At 37.7% G+C, this 23,126-nt stretch overlaps 1 protein-coding gene across 1 annotated transcript in view; it reads left to right on the forward strand.

Annotated features, from left to right (window-relative positions):
• Nucleotides 1-21,973, forward strand: part of LIPI (lipase I) — a 79,894-nt gene extending 57,921 nt beyond the window's left edge. Inside the window, exons 9-10 of the mRNA XM_055567808.1 lie at nt 1,741-1,917; nt 21,710-21,973. Of these exons, the coding sequence (XP_055423783.1) occupies nt 1,741-1,917; nt 21,710-21,797 (265 nt within the window). The 3' untranslated portion in view covers nt 21,798-21,973. The remainder of the gene's footprint in view (nt 1-1,740; nt 1,918-21,709) is intronic.
• Nucleotides 21,974-23,126: the final 1,153 nt, after the last annotated feature.

The raw sequence follows: 23,126 nt of genomic DNA on the forward strand, positions 1-23,126 counted from the left end.
AATGAGGAGCAGAAGTTAATCTGCTCTGCTGATTCCAGGCAGAGGGGCCAACAAAGGCAAAACTCCTGAAGCAGGAGGAAGTTTAGTCCATTTTGGGAGCTGAAGGAACTTTAATATGTCTGAGAACAGAGGCAGGGGAAGGAAGAGAATGATGAGACAGGTAAAAAGCACCTAGATTTTGTAGGAATTAGAATTTGTAGGACATGTTCAAGGGTTTTTATTTTAGTCACTGAACAAGTGAAAACCAATAAAGTATTTGCTTTGGGGCAGTCTGGATAGAGCCAGGACTGGGGTTTTGTTTTGGAAAAACAGTTTGACCAGAGTGGATTGGAGAGTGAAAAGACAGGATGCTGTTGCAAGAATAAAGGCACAGAACAATGGTGCCCTGAGATAAGGTGTTTTCAGTGGAAATGAAAAAATGAGGATGAGGATGGATGCAAAGAAGATTCAAGATATCCCATAGAGTGTAGGCACATAGCATAGATTAGATGTAGGAGTTGAAAGAGAGGATAATCTGAAGGGTGAAGTCTAGTTGTCTGGTATAGACAGTGCATTGTGGTTCCATGTAAAATTATAAGGAAGTTTCTGAGCTACAGGGCTTTTGGTGAGAGGTGAGTGTTGGGGAAGATGTCATTAAATTTGAACTTACTGAGCTTTAGGTATTCTTGAGATATCCAAGTAGACATGGTGAATAACAGTTGTCTGGATCTCATTAGACAGGGCTCATCTGGAGGTAGAGACATGGTGATCAGGAGCAAACAGTCGGTATTTGGAATGAATGGAGTAGATATGAGTTTTGTGGGGAAGATGACAATGTTTCCATCTGGATACACTGACTTTGAAGTATCTCTGAGAAATCTAGATAAGTTCTTGGACGGAAGTTAGAGATGTGACCAATGACATTATGTTCTGTGAAAGAGGAGGTAGTCACTCTGACAGGGATGGGTTTTGAGGGGAGTGATAACAATCTTTTTGGGGTCTAGATGCTTTGGAGAATCCAAAGGAGAAGGGAACAGGCCAAATATAAGATGGCACAAGTGCTAGGTGTGCCGCAGGTTGCTTTTCAGCCATTCTGTGTGTGACAGTTGCCTCAAACAAAGAAATTATTTAACACATTTTTATAAAAATTTCTTGTCCTCTACTTTTCCTTTCCCTTCCCTCCCCCTCCTTTTCCTTCTCTTCTCTCCTTCCTTCATTCCTTCATATCTCCCACCCATCTTCTCTCCCCTCCTCCTTCCCTTTCTTTCCTCCTCCTCTTCTTTCTTATTTTTCTTCCTCCTCCTTCTTATTTTTCCTCCTCCTCCCTTGTTCTTTCATTTAGAGGCAGACAGACCCATGATATGATAAAGTGGCACAGAACAGGAAAGGATTATTATTTGTGTGTCCAGTCTATTCAAAGAATGGTGATAGCTGTTCAGGGGCTTATAGAAAGTAGCAAAATATGGATTCTCTAATCTTAGACAAGTGTAGAATCTAGACACCGAGGCGGAAAGACAAGATGTCTCAATTTTTCTCGAAAATATTTTCCCCAAATATTTGAGTGTGGGAGTTACATATCTTTTTACTTTATCTTGTTTTTAATTAGTTTATACTATTTTAATAAATGTCACATATTTTATTGTTTGGCCTTTTCACTGTAAGATTGATATTTCTACCTAACATTGATAAGGTTATATTGATTTTAAAGTTGTATTACATTTCAAATTACTAATATGATGAGATATCAAATTTTATATTTAGGAGGCACAAAATATTTTACAAACTTCAAGAATTCAAGATTCTTGGTCAATTTTTAAATGATGTTGCAAATATTTCAAGCATCGGTTTGGCATATTTTCAAAGCTCAAATCAACAATGTTCCACATGCAAATATACTATTCAGCTTCTCAAGCTAAAATCACTTACATATCCAGAAAGGTAAGAAAACTAAATTCTAATTCCAATGTTATCTTTTAACTTGAAAATATTCCTTTGCTAAGGAGTGGTTTAAAAAGTCATGTACTCAAATGTTTATTGTATATTTTAGATTATATTTATAAAAACAGTAGACAATCTAAAAGGTATATAAAATTTTTTGGCCTAAATGAGATTTATTTTGGTATCACATTACCCAAGCAGAGAAAAAAGATATATAATTACTTCATGAGATACAGTAAACATGAAAAAAGTTAAATAAATGTCTGCCTTAGAATTTTAAGTTATTTCAATAGAGTTCTGGATTGCTAAAAATGTCTCTTCCTTTGTTGACTGCAACACTTTATCTTTATTTCTCTTTATGTTCCTGTATTTATATACTTGATTTCCCAATTACCTTTTTGTGAATGTTGAACATAGTAAATAAGAATTTTTGGAGAATAAAAATGGTAAGTGGTAAGAATATTCATTTAGATGAGGTCTATATTCACAGAGAGGGGCTGGAAAATTCTTTGAAATAATCTATAAATTATTTTGTAAGCTTTTGGCATGAGAATATTTAGTCATTCAAAAGTTAATGAGTGAAAAGTTATTGTAATGGAAAAAAGTCAAAGGGTAATTTTACTTTTGCCATTGACTGAAATACTCACAAAAATATCAAATATATGGGCATCATCAGTTAGGAATATTAGCAACACCATTGCCCGACATGTATATCAGAGACAGAAAGAAACTTTGGTGGCGGGGAGGGCAGTCATATATAAAGGACTAGAGATGCAAGATTTTTAACCTTCAACTGATCTCTATATCTATTGTTTTAACTATGTAAAGTCTATACTAAATATAAGAGTAGGGACTATATTTGTAGTGCTCAAAAAATAGATCTTAGAGAGGTCAAGTTTATTGCACCATCATATTCCCCTGGTCTCCTCCATTAATACCTCTCTGAGCCTCAGGATGGTAAATATAAATAAAGAAGTGAGGTTGTTGTAGTTTTACATGCTCTGTTTCTGGCACTTAAATGGTATCAATACACCCCCACTGTACAGATTTCACCAAATAACTTGCTCATTAAGGATCTCCCACTCTTCAAAGGTAAAGCAAGAGGCCAGCTCCCTCCCTCTGCCCCGTTTGTCTAACTAACTTATTCATTGTTGTCATCGTGGTAAGAAAACTTAAAGTGAGATCTACTTTCTTGGCAAAGTTTTAAGTGCACAATAGTGTTTATAATAGTCACGAGGTTTACAGCAGGCAAAAACAAGCAAACAAAAACCTCTTATAGGGCTTTCCTGGTAGCTCAGTAGTAAAGAATCTGCCTACCAATGCAGGAGACATGGGTTCAATCCCTGATCCCTGATCCCATGGGATTCCACATGCCTGGAGCAACTAAGTCTGTATGCCACAACTACTGAGCCTGTGCCCTAGAGCTTAGGAGCCACAACTACTGAGCCCATGCAACTACTGAAGCCCTAGAATCTATGCTCTGCAACAAGAGATGCCACTGCAATGAAAAGCCTGCACAGGGCAACTAGAGAGTAGCCCTTGTTCGTCACAACTAGAGAAAAGCATGTGCAGCAACAAAGACCCAGCACAGATATTAGTAAATACGATTTTTTTTTTTAAATAGACTGCACTTCCACTGCAGGGGGTGAGGGTTAAAAAAAAAAAAAAGAAAAAAACTTACAAAAGACAGAAAATCCAACCACAAATTCCTAAAGATAAAGGGGATATGTGCATGCTAAGTTGCTTCAGTCATGTCTGACTCTGTGACCCAATAGACTGTAGCCAGCCAGGCTCCTCTGTTCATGGGATTCTCTAGGCAAGAACACTGGAGTGTGTTGCCGTTTTCTTCTCCAGGGAATCTTCCTGACCCACGGATCAAACCTGCATCTCTTTTGTCTCCTGCATTGGCAGATGAGTTCTTTATCACTGGGGCTACCTGGGAAGCTCAGCGGGCTATGTAGCCAGTTGTAATTGAAATTCCATGGAAGATGTGGCTTCTGGCTTGGCTGCATTCAAAGCATGAAGGATTTTTGCGTGGTATCTCTTGGCTCAGGCATTAACATTTCTTCATTCTCAGTCTTCATGGTATCAAGTCAGTTGCCCATACCTACTTGATTCCAACTTCAACTCCCACAGGAAAAGAAATAAAGTTTAAAGATCCCACTGCATCTCACTGGTTTTCATTGGGCTAATTCATATCTCTGAACCTCACACTGTGTTCAGGGAATACGATTCTTCTGATTGTCCAGGGTAATAAGTTCCTTCATTGGTTTATGCTTAACTTTGAGACAAGATGGGATCAAATTTATCCAAAGTTTATAGACTGAGGGTAGAGTAAAGAAAGATGAGGGTATTATTACATGAAAGGGATAGATGGTTGGTGACAAAAATCACAGGCCACTACAGAGAGACTGAAAATATTTTGATATCAGGCAAAACATTAATTAAACATAGATTGTCCTCCTTGTAATATATCCTGTGTGTGTGTTAGTCACTTAGCCATGTCTGACTTTGCAACCTCATGGACTATAGCCCACCAGGCTCCTCTGTCCATGGGATTTTCCAGGCAAGAATACTGTAGTGGGTTGCCATTCCTTTCTCCAGGGATCTTCCCAACCCAGGGATGAAACAGAGGTCTCCTGTATTGCAGGCAGGTTCTTTATCATCTGAGCCACCAGGGAAGCCCAATATATCCTACTAAAGTTAAATATTGATTTTACTATAAACCATAATTTTGACTGGCTGACATAGTTAACTTGTGAATGAAAGCAATAAATGAATAGTTAAGCTAGAGAATGCAAATTAAGATCATTTAAGATCTGGGTACTTCAAACAGTTGGGGGTTAGGTTTCTTAAATAGGTATGTTTATGTTCCTGCATGGCTATAATTTAATATTTTGACTGATAAGATAGGTAAGAATAAACATTGAAGTAACTCCTCAAATAATTTACTCCAGTGACATAGAGGGTTTATATACAAATTTAGACATTTTTCTTTTTTCAAATTAATTAAACATTTAAATCTCTAATTTTGTAGCTTTGGCCTCTGTGTTTTACTTACTTTAGGATAACTTCTCTTGTTAATTCAGTATTGGTTTCATTAAATATTTTCAAGGTTCTTTTGAAAAATATAAAAATATAGAATTTATAATATTGAAAACATTATAAATGAAGCTTAGATTTAATGAGGTTCAGTATTTGGCTAAGAAGATCCAAAAACTATCTTTAGAGAGTAACCTCAGAAAACCAATTCACAGTTATGCTATTTGTGCTGAAGTCATTAATACTTCATTTTGTCTTTTAAACTTCCCAATTAAAAGTCCAAGGTACCCTGGGAGAATGTGGGAATTGAAACTCTAGAATTCTGAAGGGTGTTTAAAGGAAGCAATTTTGGCAAAACTATTTTACATTTTTTTTCTTTTTTTTTTTTTACCTGTTTTTGATTTTATTTTATTTTTAAACTTTACATAATTGTATTAGTTTTGCCAAATATCAAAATGAATCCACCACAGGTATACATGTGTTCCCCATCCTGAACCCTCCTCCCTCCTCCCTCCCCATACCATCCCTCTGGGTCGTCCCAGTGCACCAGCCCCAAGCATCCAGTATCGTGCATCAAACCTGGACTGGCAACTCGTTTCATACATGATATTTTACGTTTCAATGCCATTCTCCTAAATCTTCCCACCCTCTCCCTCTCCCACAGAGTCCTTACATTTTTAACAAAGTTTTTTCATTCATTCTGAGACTTGTCCACCGTCTTCACTATCCACACCCCATTTTCTTCTGATCCTCAAATGATGTTCTAGGTCAGTGTAATGTTGACAGGTGATACAGATTAAGAACTCTAAAGAATGTCAACACTGTGAGCGAGCAGTCACTGTGTGTTTCTGTTTATATATGCAACGTAAGCTGTGCCTCATATATGAGTTATATGGTTTTAGGATGGCTGGAGAAGGCAATGGCAACCCGCTCCAGTGTTCTAGCCTGGAGAATCCCAGGGTCGGGGGAGCCTGGTGGGCTGCCGTCTATGGGGTCGCACAGAGTTGGACACGACTGACGTGACTTAGCAGCAGCAGCAGCAGCAGGATGACTGGATATGAGTTTTTTTACATACCATTAGAGTATTGAACATGAAGGTTATTATACCTAAATGTTTTTAGAAATCCAGTATTTTAATTACCAAATTAAAGGACAAGATATTATTTTCTACATCTAAAATTGTAAAAAATGGGCCAAAGAACTAAATAGACATTTCTCCAAAGAAGACATACAGATGGCTAACAAACACATGAAAAGATGCTCAACATCACTCATTATCAGAGAAATGCAAATCAAAACCACTATGCAAAACTAATACAGTTATGTAAAGTTTAAAAATAAAATAAAATTAAAACAAAAAACAAAAAACCACTATGAGGTACCATTTCACACCAGTCAGAATGGCTGCGATCCAAAAGTCTACAAGTAATAAATGGTGGAGAGGGTGTGGAGAAAAGGGAACCCTCTTACACTGTTGGTGGGAATGCAAACTAGTACAGCCACTATGGAGAACAGTGTGGAGATGCCTTAAAAAACTGGAAATAGACCTGCCTTATGATCCAGCAATCCCACTGCTGGGCATACACACTGAGGAAACCAGAAGGGAAAGAGACAGGTGTACCCCAATGTTCATCGCAGCACTGTTTATAATAGCCAGGACATGGAAGCAACCTAGATGTCCATCAGCAGATGAATGGATAAGAAAGCTGTGGTACATATACACAATGGAGTATTACTCAGCCATTAAAAAGAATACATTTGAATCAGTTCTAATGAGGTGGATGAAACTGGAGTCTATTATACAGAGTGAAGTAAGCCAGAAAGAAAAACACCAATACAGTATACTAACGCATATATATGGAATTTAGAAAGATGGTAACAATAACCCTGTGTACGAGACAGCAAAAGAGACACTGATGTATAGAACAGTCTTATGGACTCTGAGAGAGAGGGAGAGGGTGGGAAGATTTGGGAGAATGGCATTGAAACATGTAAAATATCATGTATGAAGCGAGTTGCCAGTCCAGGTTCGATGCACGATACTGGATGCTTGGGGCTGGTGCACTGGGACGACCCAGAGGGATGGAATGGGGAGGGAGGAGGGAGGAGGGTTCAGGATGGGGAACACATGTATACCTGTAGCGGATTCATTTTGATATTTGGCAAAACTAATACAATTATGTAAAGTTTAAAAAAATTGTTTTAGATTAAAGTTTTGTTGCAGTTGTGTACGATTTTTGAAAAAGTTTGATAATTAGGATAAGTGAATATTTTTTTAAATTGTCTAAAATTATGACATAATTTTACCTGATAATTGTATAATTGGACAATGTAAGCAGGAAGTTTCAGGTTAAAATTCTAAAAACTACAGCACATATATTTTCAATAACTATGCTTACCCAATGGCTCAGTAGGTAAAGAATCCACTTGCAATATAGGAAACCTGGGTGACACAGGTTCAGTCCCTGAGTCAGGAAGATCCCCTGGAAGAGGGAATGGCAACCCACTGCAGTATTCTTGCTTGAAAAATCCCATGGACAGAGGAGCCTAGTGGGCTATAATCCAAAGGGTAGCAAAGAGTCAGACACAACTGAGCAACTAAGAATGCAATGCTGTAAGATGCGATTATATAAATACCAAGTAATCAATACACATCTTAACAAAATTTGATTAAAAGTACATTATATAAATATATAAATAAAATAGTAACTAAATATAAATGTATTTTACAATCAATCCTCATTCATAAAATAGTTGCTTTTCTTTATATTTTTACCTTGTAATATGTTCCATAGCTTTTCAGTGTCATTTGTAAAATATATATTTGACTCCTAGCAGATGCTCGACTAGGGGCTTCCCGGGTGGTGCTAGTGGTAAAGAATCCGTCTGGCAATGCAGGAGAGATGCAGGTTCGATCCCTGGGTTGGGAAGAGCTCTGTAGGAAGGCATGGGGAATTCAGTATTCTTGCCTGGAGAATCCCGTGGACAGAGGAGCCTGGTGGGCTACATCCATAGGGTTGCAAAGAGTCAGACACAACTGAAGTGACTTAGCACTCATGCACAGATGCTCAATTTATAGCAGTCCTTTCTTTTCATTTTCATTCCCTTCTCTTGTTGGTCCCCAATATAACTTTTCTTATACTCATTTTATCTATACACATATTTTTCAAGCAACAGACTGGACAAGTCAATAATTATATGAAAAATATTGGTCTGTTTTGCCAAAATAATTCATCAATAAAATGCTTTGTTCCCCCAAATTCTGTGAAGCTATGTCTCATTCTGCAACCTCATAAACACCTCTGCTAAGTCATTTCAGTCGTGTCTGACTCTGTGCGACCCCATAAACGGCAGCCCACCAGGCTCCCCTGTCCCTGGGATTCTCCAGGCAAGAACACTGGAGTGTGCCATTTCCTTCTCTAATGATGAAAGTGAAAAGTGAAAGCTAAGCCGCTCAATCGTGTTCAACTCGCAGGAACCCCAGGGACTGCAGCACCAGGCTCCTCCGTCCATGGGATTTTCCAGGCAAGAGTACTAGAGTGGGGTGCCATTGCCTTCTCCGATAAACACCTCTACCTTCTTGTAAAAGTTTCATTCATTGCTAATTTGTAAACTTCTTATCCAAACACTATATTCACTTCTACCACACTTCTCACTCTTTTAATTTAGTGATCAGAATAATCCTCATCCATCAGAGTTGTTGGGGATATAGGAAGACTCTGAGCAGAGTTAAGAACTTCAGAAAAAGAAATCTGCATTGATTGCAAATTTAGCTGATAAAATGGAATTTATCTTGTGAGTTATTTGCCCTAAATTCAATTCAAGCTTCTCTTTTAGGGAATGAATATTTTAAAAAGTGTTGGAGAAGACACTTGAGAGTCCCTTGAACTGCAAGGAGATCAAATCAGTCAATCCTAAAGGAAATTAGTCCTGAATATTCATTGGAAGGACTGATGCTGAAGCTGAAACTCCAATACTTTGGCCACCTGATGCGAAAAACTGAGTCCTTGGAGACCCTGATGCTGAGAAAGACTGAAGTCAGGGGGAGAAGGAGACAACAGAGGACAAGATGGTTGGATGGCATCACCAACTTGATAGACATGACTTTCAGCAAGCTCCGGGAGTTGGTGATGGACAGGGATGCCTGGTGTGCTGCAGTCCATGGAGTTGCAAAGAGTCGGACATGACTGAGCAACTGAACTGAACTAAGAAAGATTTTTAATTTTTTTTTACCAAGGTCTGTTTTTTGGATGATGTATATGATTTAAGGAAAAATTATTGTATGTAAAGGATTGATGACTTAATTGAAGATTTAGGCATTAAAGGGAATACCAGAGAAGTTTGGCTTGTTTTACTATTAGTGAACTTCTTATAAGAAGTTTACAAGAACTTCTTATAAGAATAATAGTGGTTAAATTTATTTTTGGTTGTTGTTCAGTCTCTCAGTCCTTGTGACCCCATGGACTGAAGCATGCCAGGCTTCCCTGTCTTTCATCATCTCCCAGAGCTTGCTCAAACTCATGTCCATTGAGTCAGTGATGCCATCCAACCATCTTCCTCTGTTGTCCCTTCTCCTGCAGCCTTCAGTCTTTCCCAGCATCAGGGTCAGTGAGTCAGCTCTTCCCTTCAGGTGGCCAAAGAATTGGAGCTTCAGCTTCAGCATCAGTCCTTCTAATGAATATTCAGAGTTGATTTCCTTTAGGATGGGCTGGTTGGATCTCCTTGCAGTCCACAGACTCTGAAGAGTCTTCTCCAACACCATAGTTCAAAGCATTAATTCTTCAGCGTTCAGTCTTCTTTAAATTTATTTAGCATCTACTACATCTCAAATGCTATTTTTACAATCTTTGCAACAACTCTATGAGTTAAGTATTTTCTTTGTTTTGTTAGTAAAGGAAGAGAAACTCAGAGCTTTAAAATAACATGTCTAAGGTCTCTTAGCTGAGAATTGCCTTCGTCATGACAGGAAGCCAAACTTTTCTTGTTTTTTTTTCATTTGTTGTCTCCTTCATTTTTAGTTGCTGCTATTTTTATAGGAATAAAGTTTTTCACTAATTAATATAGTCAGTTATTCTCATTGTGGGACATTTGGGAAATTAATTCACATGTAGTCCTATAACTAAGAGATAACACCGTTAATATTTTGTCATGTTTACATATAATCACACATGCTACAGTGGAGTCATGAATTTAATTATTTGATTCACTGTCTTCTTAATCATGTTTTACATAGATAAGTGTTAGATACAACTCCATCGCTGGTTAAGTAGAAATAGGGTAAAGTCATTAGGATATGCCACAGAGGAAAAAATAAGCATGTGTGTCATTTTAATTTTTATGGAAAGATCTAATCTATTTTTTACATAAAAATTTAATTTTTATGTAAAATCTAAATAATTTTAATTTTTATGTAAAATCTAAAATCCACACTCTAAATAGTGTTGTTTTAAGTTTTATGTAAATTCTAAACAAAGTCATTAGTATATGCCACAGAGGAAAAAAATAAGCATGTGTGTCATTTTAATTTTTATGTAAAATCTAAGCAGAATTTTTATGTAAAACCTATCTAAATAGATAGACTATGAAAATTTGTTAAATTTATAAAATTTAGATGCAGTTACTTGTACTCAGGGAAAAAACTAAAATACATTTTGTGGGTGGTTAACAGAACTCTTAACATTCCTTGTTGGCTGTGAATGCTAACAGATGCTTGAATGAAATTCGTGCTTTAAGTTTAATTACCTAGATAATTGCAGTAACCATTTAGTTGCTTTTCCTGTTTAGATCTGTCCATACAGATAATGTGCAATTAATGAGAATTAGCACTGCCAGACTATTGGGAGTGTGAGTGATAAAAATGTGATGCCTTATGGTCCAGAATAAACTGTGTATCTAACTCAGTCAATAATTAGCTGTCTGTAACAAACAATGATGGAGACTACACAAACAATATAGTTCTTCTGAGCATTTTCAATAGACTAGCCATTCACACTTAGGGACTGAGAGGAATATTTGTAGTGGAGGTACCTGGGTGACTTCCTGAGAAAAGTTGAATTAAATCTACAATAAGTAAAATGTACTTTTTTTGGCATATAGTTCTATGAGTGTTAGTAAGCACATAGAGTCATGTAACCACCACCACAGTTAATATACAGAACATTTCCATCAATCACAAAAACTGCCTTGTGCTGTCCCTTTATTTCCAACCACCCACACCTACTCTCTGGCAACCTCTGCACCTAGATTTGCCTTTTCCAGAACTTTATATACATGGAATCATATGGTATATTGCCTTTTAAATATCGCTTATTTCACTTAGCTTTAGACATTTAAAACTCACCCATGTTGTTGCTTATATCAATGGAATGTTATTGATACATAGTATTTCATTGTATGTATATACCACAGTTCCTTTATCCTGCTGCTGCTAAGTCACTTCAGTCGTGTCCGACTCTGTGCGACCCCATAGACGGCAGCCCACCAGGCTCCCCCATCCCTGGGATTCTCCAGGCAAGAACACTGGAGTGGGTTGCCATTTCCTTCTCCAATGCATGAAAGTGAAAAGTGAAAGTGAAAAGTGAAAGTGAAGTCGCTCAGTCGTGTCCGACTCTTAGGGACCCCATGGACGGCAGCCTACCAGGCTCCTCCGCCCATGGGATTTTCCAGGCAAGAGTACTGGAGTGGGGTGCCATTGCCTTCTCCGTCCTTTATCCTAGTTGGAGCAAAAATATAATTTGTTCATAATTTTTTATATCTGTCCAGGATAAAGCCAAAATAAATATTTACCTGCAGCTTTTTATGTGAACCTAAGTTTTCATTTATCTTAAGTTCCTAGAGATTGTAAGGTCATATTGTGAGTGTCGGGGCTTCCCGGTGGCTCAGATGATAAGAATCTGCCAGCAATGCAGGAGACCCAGGTTTGATCTTCGGGTTGGGAAGATCCCCTGGAGAAGGGAATGGCTACCCACTCCAGTATTCTTGCCTGGAGAATTCCATGGAAAAGAAGCCTGGTGGGCTACAGTCCATGAGGTAACAAAGAGCCAGACATGATGGAGCGACTAACATGTTCACTTTTCACTTTCATTGTGAGTGTATGCTTAACCTTATAAGCAACTGCCAGGCTGTTTTCCAAAATAACTGTACATTTTGCATCCCCATTGGCACTTACCAGAGTTCCATTGCTCTCTTACACCCAAAACTGCAACTTCACCAGTTTTTTGTTGTTGTTTTTGCTATTCTAATACTTGTGTAGAAAACAAAAACACTTCTGTTCACTATGTTTTTAACTTGTATTTCTCAAACGACAAATGATGTTGATGACCTCTGCCATTTAATTGAGGGTATCTGCATCTTTAAATTTAATGTAATTGTAGGTACTGCTGCTGCTGCTGCTAAGTCGCTTCAGTCATGTCCAACTCTGTGTGACTCCAGAGACGGCAGCCCACCAGGCTCCCCCGTCTCTGGGATTCTCCAGGCAAGAACACTGGAGTGGGTTGCCATTTCCTTCTCCAATGCATGAAAGTGAAAAGTAAAAGTCAAGTTGCTCAGTTGTGTCCGACTCTTAGCGACCCCATGGACTGCAGCCTACCAGGCTCCTCCATCCATGGGATTTTCCAGGCAAGAGTACTGGAGTGGGGTGCCATTGCCTTCTCCAGTTGGGTTTAAATCTGCCATCTTGCTATTTTGTTTTCTGTTTGTCCAATCTTTTCTTTGTTCCCATTTTCTCATTGTCTGCCTTTTGGATAAATTGAGGAGTCTGTGATTCCATCCAGAGGAGGACATGGCAACCCACTACAATATTCTTGCCTGGGGAATCCCAAGGACAGAGGAGCCTGGCAGACTATAGTCCACAGGGTTACTCAGAGTCAGACATGACAGAAGCAACTTAGCATGCCTGCTTATGATTCCATTTAAGCTTCTTTATCAATGGAAGAAGTTGATTATTAGTTGTTTCTATGGAGTTATATTATAATCTTCATTTTATCACAGTCTGAAAGTGAAAGTGAAGTTGCTCAGTCATGTCCAACTCTTTGGGACCCCATGGACTGTAACCTACCAGGCTCTTCTGTCCATTGGATTTTCCAGGCCTGAGTACTGTAGTGGGGTGCCATTTCCTTCTCCAGGGGATCTTCCTGACCCAGCGATGGAACCCAGGTCTCCCGCATTGCAGGCAGATGCTTTACCATCTGAGCCACCAGAGAAGCCTGCAATCACAGTCTACCTCAAGTGAATTTTACCACTTCACATATAACATGAGGACCTTACAGTAGTATACTTCCATTTCTCTCTTGTGCTCTTCTTGGCATATATTTTAATTATACATGTGCTAAAATCTCTATAAAGTGCATCACTTTTCTTTAAAGAGATATTTCTATTAAAATACATGAATAATTAGAAAGTCTTACATATTTTCCCCATACATTTACCATCTTCTAACCCTTATTAGATGCATATTTTCATCTGGTACAATTTACCTTAAGACAAAAGGAGCTCCTTTAAGATTTTTTTGTAAGATCTGATAGTTGTGAATGCTTTCAACTTTTGTTCATTTTTATGATGTCTTTATTTTTAAAGAGAATTTCTCTGGGTATAGAATTCTAGTTTGACAGTTGTTCTTTTACTTTCAATACTTTAGGGATGTTACTGTGCCGTCTTAAACCATGCATTGAGTTTAATGAGAAATTTATTACTATCCTTCCTTTGTTGCTGTGAACAAAATAAAACTCTTTTCTGTAACTGGTTTTAAGATTTTCTCCTTATCACAGATTTTAAGCAGTTTAATTTGATGTGACTTTTTGAAATCTTTTACATACCTCTTGTGATTAGTGTTTGTTGACTTTTTTTGGATCCATGGGTTTATAGATTTCATCAGATTTTATCTAAACTTTTCACTTATTTTGAAATATCTCTTGCTATGTCCCTACTCTCTAGTATCTCTTTGAGGACTCTAATTTTGAATTTATTAGGTTATTTGAAGGTGTCCCACTGTTAACTGATGCTCTGTGAATTTTTAAATTTAATTTTCTCCCTGCATTTCATTTTGAATGTTTCTCTTGCTTTGTCTTCAAGTTCATTATTCTTTCCTTCTGCCATGTCTAAGCTGCTATTTAACCATTATAGGGCATTTTTCATCTCAGATATTGTACTTTTCACTCATGGATGTTTCATTTTAATCTTTGAGTATGTTTCATGTCTCTACTTACCTATTTGAACACATGAAATACAATTATAGTAACTCTTTCAATACCTTTACCATCAGAGCCACCAGGGAATTGCCATCTGTTGGATCATAGAAAAAGCAAGAAAATTCTAGAAAAACATGTACTTCTGCTTCATTGACTATGCTAAAGCCTTTGACTGTGTAGATCACAACAAACTGGAAAATTCTTAAAGAGATGGGAATACCAGACCACCTTACCCTTCTGTGAAACCTGTATGCAAATCAAAAATCAAGAGTTTGAACTGGATTTGGAAAAACAGACTGCTTCCAAATTGGTAAAGGAGTATGTCAAGGATGCAAAGAATATAATCAGATTTTGCTGTTGACCATCTGGTGATGTCCATGTGTAGAGTCTTGTGTTGTTGGAAGAGAATGTTTGCTATGACCAGTGCATTCTCTTGGCATAACTGTATTAGCCTTTGCCCTGCTTCATTCTGTACTCCAAGGCCAAAATTGCCTGTTACTCCAGGTGTTTCTTGACTTCTTACTTTTACATTCCAGTTGCCTGTAATGTAAAGGACATCTTTTTTGGGTGTTAGTTCTAGAAGATCTTGTAGGTCTTCATAGAACTATTCAACTTCAGCTCCTTCAGCATTACTCATCGTGGTATAGACTTATTACCATGGTACTGAATGGTTTGCCACGGAAACGAACAGAGATCATTCTGTCGTTTTTGAGATTGAATCCAAGTACTGCATTTCGGACTCCAGTCATCCTGGAATGTGAAGTCAAGTGGGCCTTAGGAAGCATCACTACGAACAAACTAGTGGAGGGGATGGAATTCCAGTTGAGCTATTTCAAATCCTAAAAGATGATACTGTGAAAGTGCTTCACTCAATATGCCAGCAAATTTGGAATACTCAACAGTGGCCACAGGACTCAAAAAGGTCAGTTTTCATTCCAAGCCCTAAGAAAGGCAATGCCAAAGAATGCTTAAACTACTGCACTCATCTCACATGCTAGCAAAGTAATGCTCAAAATTCTCCAAGCCAGGCTTCAGCAGTACATAACTGTGAACTTCCAGATGTCCAAGCTGGTTTTAGAAAAGTCAGAGGAACCAGAGATCAAATTGCCAACATCCACTGGATCATCGAAAAAGCAAGAGAGTTCCAGAAAAACATCTATTTCTGTTTTATTGACTATGCCAAAGCCTTTGTGTGGATTACAATAATCTGTGGAAAATTCTGAAAGAGATGGGAATGCCAGACCAACTGATCTGCATTTTGAGAAATCTGTATGCAGGTCAGGAAGCAACAGTTAGAACTGGACATGGAACAACAGACTGGTTCCAAATAGGGAAAGGAGTACATCAAGGCTGTATATTGTCACCCTGCTTATTTAACTTACATGCGGAGTAGATCGTGAGAAATGCTGGGCTGGAGGAAGCACAAGCTGGAATCAAGATTGCTGGGAGAAATATCAATAACTTCAGATATGCAGATGACACCACCCTTATGGCAGAAAGTGAAGAAGAACTAAAGAGCCTCTTGATAAAAGTGAAAGAGGATAGTGAAAAAATTGGCTTAAATCTCAACATTCAGAAAACTAAGATCATGGCATCCAGTCCCATCACTTCATGGCAAATAGATGGGGAAACAGTGGAAACAGTTGCAGACTTTATTTTCTTGGGCTCTAAAATCACTGCAGATGGTGACTGCAGCCATGAAATAAAAAAACGCTTACTCATTGGAAGACAAGTTATGACCAAACTAGACAGCATATTAAAAAGCAGAAATATTACTTTGCCAACAAAGGTCCATCTAGTCAAGGCTATGGTTTTTCCAGTAGTCATATACGGATGTGAGAGTTGGACTATAAAGAAAGCTGAGCACCAAAGAATTGATGCTTTTGAACTGTGGTGTTGGAGAAGACTCTTTCGAGTCCCTTGGACTGCAAGGAGATCCAACCAGTCAATCCTAAAGGAGATCAGACCTGAATGTTCATTGGAAGGACTGATGTTGAAGCTGAAACTCCAATACTTTGGCCACCTGATGCGCAAAACTGAATCACTGGAAAAGACCTGATGCTGGGAAAGATTTAAGGCAGGAAGAGAAGGCGATGACACAAGATGAGGTGGTTGGATGGCATCACTGACTCAATGGACATGAGCTGAGTAAACTCAGGGAGTTGGTGATGGACAGGGAAATCTGGCGTGCTGCAGTCCATTGGGTCACAAAGAGTTGGACACGACTGAGTAACTGAACTGAACTGATATGAAGGCTGTATTGTCACTCTGCTTGTTTAACATATATGCAGAATACATCATGCACAATGCCAGGCTGGATGTAGCACCGCCTGGAATCAAGATTGCTGGGGGAAATATCAATAACCTCAGGTATGCAGATGATATCACCTTTGTGGTAGAAAGCAAAGAGGAACTAAAGAGCCTCTTGATGAAAGTAAAAAAGGAGAGTGAAAAAATTGCCTTAAAAGGCAGCATCCAAAAATTTGAGATCATGGCGTCAGGTCCTATCACTTCATGGCACATAGAAGGGGAAACAACAGAAACAGTGACAGACTTTATTTTCTTGGGCTCCAAAATCACTGCAGATGTTGACTGCAGCCATGAAATTAAGAGACGCTTGCATCTTGCAAGAAAAACTATGACAAACCTAGACAGCATATTACAAAGCAGAGATATTACTTTGTTGACAAAGGTTCATATAGTCAAAGCTATGGTTTTTGCAGTAGTCATGTATGGATGTGAGAGTTGGACCATAAAGAAAGCTGATCAATGACAAATTGATGCTTTTGAACTGTGGTGTTGGAGAAGACTCTTGAGAGTCCCTTGGACTGCAAGGAGATCCAACCAGTGAACCCTAAAGGAAATCAACTCTGAATATTCATTGGAAGGACTGAGGCTGAAGCTGAAGCTCCAATACTTTGGCCACCTGAAGGGAAGACCTGACTCACTGGAAAAGATCCTGATCTGGGAAAGACTGAAGGCAGGAGGAGAAGGGGACAACAGAGGATGAGATGGTTGGATGGCATTACTTTTTCAGTGGACATGAGTTTAAGCATGCTCCAGGAGATAATGAAAGCCAGGGAAGCCTGGTGTGCCGCAATCCATGGGGTTGCCAAGAGTCAGACACAACTTAGCAACTGAACAACATCAACAACAATAATGTCTTTGCTGATTCTCACTCTGTGCTAGCTCTTGGTTGATTTCAATTGGTTGCCTTCATATGGGTCAATTTTCCTGCTTTTTTGCATGCTTGGTCATTCTTGATTAGATGCCAGACACTGTGTATTTTATCATGTTAGGTCCTCCATAGTTTTGTATTCTTATAAATATTCTTTTATTCTTAAGATACTGTTTAGTTACTTTTAGGAAGATTGGTTCTTTCAGGTTCTGCTTTCAAAGTTTTTTAGATAGGACTGGAATCATGCTAACTTTATGGGTAATAATCCCTACTACCGAAAGGCAAGATCATTCTATTCTCTTTACTCAGTTACCTGCAGGTAGGAACAGATACCTTTGTTAGTGCTAGGAACTTTATCCTAATTAACTATTTAAAAGAACACTAGATGCATAAATGTGATATGTTGTTCAAAAGCTTACGGGAGACATTTTAGAAATAAAGAATGTGTATATTTTTTGTATTTCATGAAATATATATGGATTAAAATTAAAAACTAATTATATTTGAATTTTAGAGATATTTTTTAATCCTTGGATTTCTTCTGTATTTTTACTAAAGTTTATACTTTATCAATGTACTGTACTCATTTCTGCTAATTTGTGGTAAACAAAGCTTTAGAAATGCAACATCCAATGCTTTTTTTATTAAAAAAAAAAACACTAAATATTCTTATTCCTATATTTCAACATATATCACATATATTTTCTAATTATACAGTTTAAATTTTTTTTTATCCTGGGGATAAGGAGCTATTAATAACATAGGATTAATGATCTCAATATTAGAGTCTCCTGGCAATAGAACTATATAGGCTTTCACAATGTAAAAACAAGAAAATTAGTTTTCCTCATATATTTTGGTAAAATTTAACTTTGGAAGCTGTAATGAGCCTGACCATAATGCTTGTGGAAGCTTTGTAAAATGTGGAATATTTAATAAAAGATATGCATTGAATATATTTTCAATATGTCAAAATTTCAATAATTTCAAAATATGTCAATCATAATAGGATTGTGAGCTTTCATTTTATTGTAGAAAATAAATGAAAACACACTTGCTTTAAGGTTGTATTAAAAATACGTTAGTAGGACAATTACTTGATGACAGATACAATTTATTATTAGGTTGGTGCAAAAGTAATTGCAGTTTTGCATTGTTGAACTTTGCCATTTGATATTGGAATACATTCTTAAATAAATGTAATTATGTTATACATCATTTTAATGCACATTTCTCACCTTATTTATTTATATTTTTGCTAATGACTTAATACTTCCTGTTTATTTTATATTTATTTTAGACTAGGGAAATTATGTTAGAAAGCAATTTGAGTGATTTGAGTTCAAAATGGGTCAGAAAGCAGCAACATCAACAACACGTTTGGCCCACGAACTGCTAAGGAACATGCAGTGCAGTGGTGGTTCAAGAAGCTTGCAAAGGAGATGAGAGCCTTGAACATGAGGAGCATAGTGGCCAACCATAGGAAGTTCACAACAACCAACTGAGAGCCATCAGCAAAGCTGATCTACTTACAACGGCACAAGAAGTGGCTGAAGAACTCAACGTTGACTGTTCTATGGTCGTTTGGCTTTTGAAGCAAATTGAAATGGTGAAAAAGCTCAATAAGTGGGTGCCTCAAGCTGACTGAAGATCAAAAAAATCATCCTTTGAGTGTTGTCTTCTCTTATTCTATGCAATAATGAGCCATTTCTCAGTCGGATTTTGACATGCAATGAAAAGTGGATTTTGTATGACAACCAGTGACTATCAGCTCAGTGTTTAGACCAAGAAGAAGCTCCAAAGCACTTCCCAAAGCCAAATTTTCACCAAAAATGGTCTATTTGGTGGTCTGCTGCCTGTCTGATCCACTAAAGGTTTCTGAATCCCAGCGAAAGCATTACATGTGAGAAGTCCGCTCAGCCAGTGGACGCGATGCACTGAGAACGGCAGTGCCTGCAGCCAGCAGTGGCCAACTGGAAGGGCCAGTTCTTCTCCAGACAACGCCTGACCACACATCACACGACAAATGCTTCAAAAGTTCAAGGAACTGGCTTACAGAAGTTTCGCCTCATCCACTATATGCACCTGACCTCTCGCCAACCGACTGCCACTTCTTCAAGTGTCTCAGTAACTTTTTGCGGGGAAGATACTTCCACAACCAGCAGGAGACAGAAAATGCTTTCCAAGAGTTCATTGAATACTGAAGCATGGGTTTTTATGCTACAGGAATGAACAAACTTACTTCTCATTGGCAAAAGTGTGTTGATTTTAATGGTTCCTATTTTGTTTAATAAAGATGTGTTTGAGCCTAGTTACAGTGATTTAAAATTCACAGTCTGAATCCACAGTTACATTTTTACCAATAATACATTTATAATTATAACCAATAATACATTTTCACCTGATAATAAATCTGACACTCTTGTCTGACTCTGACAACTTAAAACTGAGGTGAATTAGGGACATCCAGACCATTGAAGGCTCACTCAGTGAAGAAAGTCTTTAATTTAGCAGGCTAAATTAAAAATTGACATAAAAATATATGCATTTGTTAGGGAAAGTGTTAAAGTCATTCTTCCATTTAATAATGGAGAAAGGATTATGTCTGATTTTTCAATTACATTCTGGTCTCTGACAATTTACCATAAAGCTACTTTTGCTAATATCTAAGAATCTTTTAAGACTGAAGTACTGATATTTCACACTTCTATACTATTAAATTTTCAAATGCATTTATTATTTCAAGTGGAAAAATACTGTAATATTCTGTATCAGCTTTTATAGTTAAAGATAAATGTGTCCATATTTTATTACTTTTCAAATATTATCAGATGTAGGAAGTTGATTTAAAATGGAAGAATTTAACCTAACAATATTGTTGAATATTTTAAAATGTGTTTAGTCATGTCTCAAGTTAGAAGAAGATGGGGAGCAATGTATCTCTTGATCTAGAGCAGTGCACATGTCAAATAAGGGTGAGCTACCAGCAGAGATTACTTTGTCAACAAAGGTCCATCTAGTCAAGGCTATGGTTTTTCCAGTAGTAAGGTATGGATGTGAGAGTTGGAGTATAAAGAAAGCTGAGCACAGAAGAATTGATGCTTTTGAACTGTGGTGTTGGAGAAGACTCTTGAGAGTCCCTTGGACTACAAGGAGATCCAAGAGTCTATCCTAAAGGAGATCAGTCCTGGGTGTTCATTGGAAGGACTGATGTTGAAGCTGAAACTCCAATATTTTGGCCACCTGATGTGAAGAGCTGACTCATTTGAAAAGCCCCTGATGTTGGGAAAGATTGAAGGCAGGAGGAGAAGGGATGACAGAGGATGCGATGGTTAGATGGCATCATGCTCAATGGACATGAGTTTGGGTAAACTCTGGGAGTTGGTGATGGACAGGGAAGCCTGGTGTGCTGTGGTTCATGGGGTCACAAAGAGTCGGACATGACTAAGCAACTGAACTGACTGACTGACCAGCTCCTGTGCAGTTGAATTGTCCCCTTTTCCTTGATTAAATTAGTATGGCTGATACTGGGAATTTCCATTTATTTCTACCATTTTTTCCTTTAGCTCCTTTCCTCAACTTCGACCAATCTTTGTTTATTTTAGTTGATTACTTTTTTGAGGGTTTCAAGATATTAACAAGAAGATAAAATACTGGACATGATTCACTACTGTGACTTGAATTCTCAGAAATCTTGAAATACTGAATACACAATGTCTCCAAGACAAAGAATGATTTAAATGTTATTATTTCCATTTTAGCAGGTGGCAGAGGATTGATTAAACATTTTTGCAAAATTGTCTGTGAATTCAGTCCAACTCTTCCATGGTGGCTATCATGATAAAAGTGGCCTAGCCACTAAGAGTTGAGCTCAGTTTTTAGCTGTTTCAGTATCCCAAAATATTTCCCATTTAGTGTAAGTATTTCAGTGAAGCAGCAAGGAGAGAGGATGTTGAAGTACAGAGAATTTTTTCTTTCTCACAAATACTATGTCTATTCATCTTTACATAGACAAATGAGATGGAGCAGAAATGATCCTATAGGTTTTTTTCAACTCCCTGCTTTTAGAGAACTCGTTAGTTATAGGCATGTGCTATGCTTAGTCCATGTCCTACTCTTTGTGATCCCATGGACTGTAGCCTGCCAGGCTCCTCTGTCCATGGGGATTCTCTAGGTAAGAATACTGGAGTGGTTTTCCCTGGCCTCCTCCAGGGGTTGAGAAGACTCAACCCAGGGATTGAACACAAGGATCGAAAACGCATTGCAGGCAGATTCTTTACCGTCTGAGCCAGTTATAGGCATAGGATATTCTAATATTTGTGAGAAGAAAATAAACTTTGCTGTTTTACTAACAGTTATTTTTTCTCTCTCTTTTTCTCCTTCACAGACCACCACTATGCATCTATAATTTTGTACTTAAAGAAAGCAAGGAACTATTTCTCACTCCAAGCACATGCAAACCACATGAAATATAAAATGCCTTCATCCATCAAATGTAACAGCTTATTGTGAATTGAAAAACTTGTAAATGGAAACAATGCAATTAGTATTTCATTTAGACTGCATTGTTCAATCTGAAATTTGTATATTTCTTCTTCTTGTATAAGTTTTTAAGAATCAAAATATAGAATATTTTAAGATGCATATGGTAAAGCATTCTGAATATATTTTAAAGCTGTTTATTTCTGTTTACCTTAATCAAATGTTTCTCTTTGAATGTTTCCCTTTTTTACGTATTATTAACAAAAAAAAAGTCTAGAAAAAAAAGAAGCTTATTGCTTCAACACACTGTCCAAACAGTATCGTTCTGCACTCAGAATGCAGTAATGAAATAAATGAATTTTTTAAAGCTGTGTAAATTTTGAGAAGTTCCTTGGATTCATGTAAATCCCGCAAACAAATATACCTGTTTAGTGATCCATTTGGCATTTTATAATGCTTTGTAAATAGAGGCTTTGTTTCATGGAACACAATAATCTATGGGCCCATAATCGTTAATGTCAGATCCAGGGTTTACCACTTTTTCACTTACTAATGGTGTGATCACGAATAACAACTTTTACCTCACCATATATCAGGCACCTAAAAGTTTCTGTGAATATTGATTCTACACTTCAACTAGTGTCTTCCCATAATGATAATAAAAATAATAACAGCTAACACATGCACCACTGTATTCTTGGCCTAGTTTAATATTGGGCCATTTTAATCCCTACAGAAACCTTCTGAGATTGGCCTTGTTATCTCCACTGATGAATAAACTGAGACATAGAAATGTTAACTAACTTACCCAGGATTGTGTACAAAACCAAAATTGAAACCTAAGTCTCTTGAGTCTGTGGTTTTTAACCCCTATTCATGTTTCTCCAGGCTTCCTGGTGAATCAGTTGGTAAAGAATTTGCCTACAATGCAGGAGACCCAGATTTGATCCCTGAGTTGGGAAGATCCCCTGGAGGAGGGCATGGCAACCTACTCCAATATTATTGCCTGGAGAATTCCCATGGATAGAGCCTATAGTCCTTGGGGTCACAAAGAGTCAGACATGACTGAGTGACTTTCATATGTTTCTCCAATTCAATACATGTTAATTGTGATATTTATAAATGATCACTTTCGAAATACAGTCGTCCCTAGTTATCCTTGGGGGATTGGTTCCAGGACCCACCACAAACACCAAAATCCGATGATGCTCACATCCCATAGTTGGTTCTCATTATCTGTGGTTCCACATGCATGGATTCAACCAAGCACAGATTACACAGTACTATAGTATATATTGGGAGAAAAAACCCTCTGTAAGTGG

This window comes from Bubalus kerabau, chromosome 2, assembly GCF_029407905.1.
Source record: "Bubalus kerabau isolate K-KA32 ecotype Philippines breed swamp buffalo chromosome 2, PCC_UOA_SB_1v2, whole genome shotgun sequence".
NCBI lineage: Eukaryota > Metazoa > Chordata > Mammalia > Artiodactyla > Bovidae > Bubalus > Bubalus kerabau.